This window comes from Nilaparvata lugens, chromosome 2 (assembly GCF_014356525.2).
Source record: "Nilaparvata lugens isolate BPH chromosome 2, ASM1435652v1, whole genome shotgun sequence".
In the NCBI taxonomy this organism is placed as follows: Eukaryota; Metazoa; Arthropoda; class Insecta; order Hemiptera; family Delphacidae; genus Nilaparvata; species Nilaparvata lugens.
In genome coordinates, this window is record NC_052505.1 from 68,627,959 (window position 1) to 68,634,342 (window position 6,384).

Genomic DNA, 6,384 nt, shown 5'->3' on the forward strand with positions numbered 1-6,384 from the left:
CTAATTTCAGATAGAAGAATTGAAAATTATCATAGATATTTCTCAGAAGTTAATCATAAATAACAATACATATTTTAAGAAAAGATCAACATAAAATTCAGAAAACTCTTAGCACATTTAAAACACACTTGGAAACTTTTAAAACACTATCAAAATATTATCAAATATTAATAATCCCCGATAATATTTATTCTGTATTATTATATTTTGAAAGCTGCAAAAACAAATATTCCTAAAGTATCACATCACAGAATTCTACATAGGAAGACTATTCAAAAATGTGCGTGATATCAAAACAAACTTAGCAAAAGGCTAGGGTCCTTGAAACTTCATTTGATCCTTTACAACTTTAAGACCAAAATTATTTTAAAACATTAATTTATCAATAAGGGACCTTTAAACATTTCATATACTTATTCAACTTTTAGTGTAAGTAGTTTAGTAGAATATAAATTTATGTAGTAAAATAAAATTTAAAGAAAACTGAAATTCCCAGCTGGATCCTTACAGAGAAAATATGGCCTCACATTTCAATGTAAAGATACAACCGAACATCTACTTTTTAAATGAAATAAAAATTTGTAATCTATTAATTCCCAAATCAAAGTTACGATTTAACAAAAAGAGTCCAATTCAGCACGTTTTAATTGATTTAAATGGTTCATGTTTTACACCCCTTCCCTTTTTGAAAGTCTATAGTCACTAGAACCCATTCTGCCACATCCGGAGTTCCTGGGACATTTGTTTAATTTAAAAAAAGTTACCTCAAAGCTGTTTCTTCAATTTGAATCTAGGCTTGGTGATTGAGCTCTACACGTCCAGATGGACAGGAGACAGCATACCCCAAGCTTCTAGGACTGCCATCGATTCAGAGGCATCTCAGCATCGACACACATTCATGTTCACATGTTCACGAGACATTCATGGACCTGTAAATTGATGGAGTCGTACATTGATGGACCCATACTTGGACCGCTGTTAGAATAAAAAAATAAACTAGGATAATACAAATTAACTCAACTTCAGTTATATCATAAAGTCAACCTACTTTAGGTTTTTTTTATATAAAACTCAAATCAATACTTATTACTTTAAAACACAAATAGACATTACCTACTTGATTTAATAGAAAAGAATTTATTTGTAATCAGGGTCATGCCCTTTATACAAAGAGATGAGTACATAGTATTCTATAATACATAATTCACAAGTTGATTGAATTACTTCATAATAAGGTCTTTCGAGTATTGTTGTTAGTTTTTCAGTCTGCTCTCTTACATAAATTACATATAGATTGTAGTTGAAAAAATAAATTACATGATAGGTGTTTCCTAAAGAATCCAGAAAGCTTTTCATTAGAATCAACAAAACAAATAAAATCTATTACACAAAATACTGTCATTTGAATTTAGGTTAATATCTTCCTTTTCAAAAATAATTTAAAATCAAAAAAATCTCAATTCTTTCTAATAGGTACTCTAAATTTCTACAAAACATATACCGTTCGTTTTCTTCCAACATTTATCAGTTTGAATTACCATTACCATCTTCAATTCAAATCAAAAGGACTATCTTAATAAATCTATCACAATACACTTACACTCAAATGTATCTATCACAATAAATTTAATACTTTGATGAAGTTTTCATCGATAATAATTTCCTTAATTACCTATATTATAATCTATGACATACCTTTAGTAGCGGTTATAGGAGGAAAATTCCCATTGTAAGGTGACAAATTTGATATCCTCTCTTCTCAATTAAAGCATTTACTGAGGCGGAAAAAATCTAAAACATCCTATTGGAACAGATGGTTCCACAGCCAAATACTACCAAGCCTAAAGCTGGCATAAAAGCCATGATTAAAACAAAATACTGTGACTACATTTTGTACTGCTTACAACAGAGTACAGATGCTGAGTGAAGCCACTTTTATTAAATCCCTCACACACTGAGCACTGGTCTTTCTTGGGATTGAAAAAACCTATATTGAATATATTCTCGTACAGATATTGTTTACCGGCTGTTCGACATTCCTCCTCACACTTTTTCAAATTTCACAAACACAAATTTCCATCAATAACTTTTCTCTTTGTCTGCGCTCGTAAATAATGAGATTGAACTGCCGGAAATGAACTAATGTGCTCTCTCATGTCATTTTTAATTTCTTCATCTATCTTTCGATGAGAGCCATGTCTACCCCTGGAATCTGCCTCTACGAAACCTGAAGTATTCCTTTTACGCCAGATTGTGTAGATGTACCTTTCTGACACAGCTAGAGTATTCAGAAAGTACTTTTTACATACCTTGACTTTGGTATTGTCAACTTCGAAATGATAAGAGAAATTATTCTGCCGCATACTACCTTCCTTTTTTGATTTGGACTATATAGGTGACATACATTTTACAATAAAGACCCTTTGACGATCGATATTACCGAATTTCCAAAAGTGGTGAAAAATTGTTACTCTTCTAGCCTCTGGAACATTCTTAGCACATTTTATCCTACAATTGTTACAGGCTGGCTTCATCTTTCTTGCACTGATGATTTTACCTCCTTTGGTTGTATAAGACTGTCCACTGTTCCTCTTCATCTTCTTCAAATTGTCTTTCCATGTGTCTGGTTTGCGAACTCGTTTCTTGCAATTTTTACCTGGATTCAACTCGTCATTTTCATCTGTAAAAAATAATCAGGAATAATTTAAATACTATCAAGAAAAATAGTAAACATGGTGAATTTTACCAACTGTAGTCGCTTCATGAATTTTCATTTGATTTTGGTTTCAAAATTCAAAGTGCAATATTAATTATTTCAATTGATTCAACTCCTATTTTCGGTGTCTGTATCTTCAATTCAATATCAACCTTCTCAAATCTGAATTGATCTTTTAACATTTTTCATCTTCAGTGGACAAAATTGAACTAAACTAAATTACTAAACTAGAATCATTCAAGTTTAGGAGTGAACATAGCCTTCAGGCTATCTGTGAATTAAGAAGAAAAGACGTTTTTGACTTCTTGTTTCTGTGTTAATAATGAATTTATAATTAATTTCGTGAATAAATCAATGATTATTGCACTTCTAGTGGGTATCTGCTCTATCCGCTCTGCTCTATCCTGGATCTAAGAAATGCCATCTTGGTATAATTATTCCCTCAATCTCTTTACAATCTCTTTGTGCCTTTTCTACCATTGTAGATCATAATATTTAAACATTGGCATTTGAGCTTCTAATAAGTATGGGAGAATTCTATGGTTTTAATGTACCGGTATCAATGCTGAGAGTTGAATTTAGTTAGCATACACCAACACAATAATACACACTCTTATCAAGTTACACGGTTATACCTACAGATAATGCTTATCATTGTCTTTACTTGATACTAGATACTTGTCTTTACTAGTAAACTTAAAATCAGAACTTAATTTTTATTTTTCTACCAACCTTTGTTCTCAGAAATTCCTTGAGCCCTTGGTTCCTCAAAAGTTTGTGGTAATAATTGGCAGCTTTCACTCGAGTCTGTTGCATTTTTATTGAAGCTAATACTGGGATCCTCATGGCTTGTATCTACAAATTGTGATTCTTCTCCATTATCAATATTGCTTTCATTGATTGCTTGTTCATCCCGAGAGATCTTGTTCATGTCCAAGAGATCTTCAGCAAATGGAGTGTCAGTAGTAGGATCAATCGCGGATATCTGGAATGAAAGGACAAGCAATGAATTTGAATCTTAGCTTTAGAATCTCTAAATTTTTCCTATATTGATTATCTACAGGCCTACATATTTATTGCTACAACAATGATGCCACACAATTTATTAGTATAGTTATCATGAGAATCGATATGAAAATAAGATTGCAATACCCAGTCAAACTTGACAAAACATTTGCAGATGATTACTGTGATTTAATCAGAAATTTCTCTCACCTCTTTTGTCCCTGAGGAGTCTGAAGAGAATAATACATCAAGGTTGTTGTTGTAATCAGGATCTTTTTCAGGGTCATCAGCACAATCTTCATCTGACACACTGGCGCCTGGAGGTGGAGTGTCATCTGCCAAGTCCTCAACTTGGTATACTTCATGATCTGTAACAAGAGAAATCAATTTTATATTATAATTGGTTCGTAAAGCTTTGAAGAGTACGCTATGAAGAATAATCCAATGAATTATATGCATTTCATACTGTACTTTAAACAATTAAAGTTCCTTCTCTGATACTTATTCAATTCAATCAACTCCATTATTATAATGTTGCTTGATTGTAAGATGATAATGAGAAATTGAAATACTCAATTAGGGCTGCTGAATAATCGTATGGAATATATTATTTAAAGGGTGCTTTGATTTTTATATATTTTATAGGATGATAATGAGCCATTCATTCTAAAGAGCCCTTGGATAAATAGATAAAATTGTTACTAACAAAAAACTGTTTTCTGACATTATTGTCATTTCTGATACTTACTTAGCTTGCTGTAAACAATGAGAAGATACTGTTGATTATGGCTGTCTTTTTTTTATGTAAACTAAATTATATTAGCCCACTTCGTTACTCACCTTTAGGAGTATTCAGCTCTGACTCTGAAAAAGCTTTAGATGACACAACAGGAGCCTAGAGGTGTGGCATCATTAATCAATTTTTCATCTTGGCAAACTATGAAATCTGTAAAAAGAGAAATACATTCTATATCACAGCTGTTGGTTTGTAGAACTTTGAAGAGAATGGAATATAATTCAATTAATTCCTATAATGAATAGATAAATGAACATCTATTAATTTCTGCTTGAATAGGCTTCAAACTTTTAGAACTACTGAATTTCCAGTTAGTTTTTCATTTTAAATCAGTTTGCTGCAAAAAATGAGGCCACAATGTTGATTATTGAAATTGTTTTGTTATTTGAAAGTAGGCCTACTGATTGATATTCTTTTCTTTTCTTGCTCAATACTCACCTATACAAGTATTTAGCTCTGACTCTGACAATGCTGTGAATGACACACTGCTGGAGTCTAATGGTGAGATGTCATCAATCAAGTTATCATCTTGGCATACTTCGTGATCTGTAACATGTAAAATCTGTACTGTTGTCAAATGATGAAATTTGAAGGGTATGAAATTTTAATATAGGCTAATCATACTTTGAAATGTTTGAGCCAGATTACTATCACTTGGGAAGAATAATAGTGAGATAGAACAGAGAGATATAGTGAGATAGAACAGAGATAACATACATAGAACAGAGAGATAACATGAATAAAAAAGTGTTTGGGACAGAAGAAACCTTTGGATTATCAAGAGATTCACTTTCACATTCTTCTAAGGCAATGCTTCTTAAGCTGTCACAATCAGTTGGTGGGCCTATGCCATCATCACAATCTAACCTGAAAAATGAATAATAATTATTCCATTTATGTAACTCATTATAATACATTCTTTACAAACATAATTATAAATGTGTCTTATGATATTTCATGAATTAGCATTGTGGATTCAAAATTCCTAGTTTATCAATTTGGTATCAAAATATCCATGTTTGCAAGCAATAACAGCATGAGACCTTATTTTTTGAAAAATTTTAAACAAATCTGAAAGGAAATATTAAGGGCTACAAAGCCTATCTCTTCTTTCCAATCATTCAATGACATTCAGTGATTATATTCATCATTGATAAATCAATAAATAAATGATAGGCTACTGATTTATTGAAGACTTACCTTATACCCAGTTTCAGCAGCATTTGATGTCCACGGCTGAAATTGCTCATGACTTGGCAAAAACATTCAAAAGTAAAAAGTTATGCAAATGAAAATCTTAAATCGTACTAGAATTACTTTTTCCAATTTAATTCAAGAGGTAGGCTACATTACACAATTTTCAAGCATGGAAATTGTAACCTCAAAATAGTAACAAATTCAACTGACAACAGGAAATGCTACAGAGTAGCCAACAAAACAATACAAAATTCCAGTCAAAAGCTGTAGTAGTAACTGAGTTGCGAACTACTTTACTGGCAAATTGATGCATTCTGGTTGATATCTCCAGTACAACACTGTAGTAAATACTTACGACAGTCTTCTACTGGCATCTGATTATAATTACAGAAAATAAAATAACGAATTATGTCAAATATCTTGTTTTCAAGCTAGAGAAGACATACGACAGTTTTATACTAGAAACTAACATCATTTTTGAATGTCAGGATGGCAATAACTCAAAAATGATAAAAATTGACTTACAACAGTATTTTACTGGGAGTGCGAAATTCACTATGTCAAGGTGCAATAATTGAACTTTATCATCAATCAATTGAATATCTTGATCAAGCAATTCGGCAATTCTTCAATGGATTTTGGGGCTAGAAAATAAGGGGCTTGAAGTATT

The 6,384-nt window shown here is 31.7% G+C and overlaps 1 protein-coding gene across 1 annotated transcript; it reads right to left on the reverse strand.

Annotated features, from left to right (window-relative positions):
* Positions 1–798: 798 nt before the first annotated feature.
* Positions 799–6,088, reverse strand: LOC120349674. The gene is made up of 5 exons (XM_039420172.1): positions 6,070–6,088; positions 3,932–4,089; positions 3,449–3,701; positions 2,558–2,680; positions 799–929 (listed from the first exon to the last, which is right to left on the reverse strand). The coding sequence occupies exons 1-5, from the start codon at positions 6,086–6,088 to the stop codon at positions 922–924; spliced, it is 561 nt and encodes a 186-aa protein (XP_039276106.1). The 3' UTR covers positions 799–921.
* Positions 6,089–6,384: the final 296 nt, after the last annotated feature.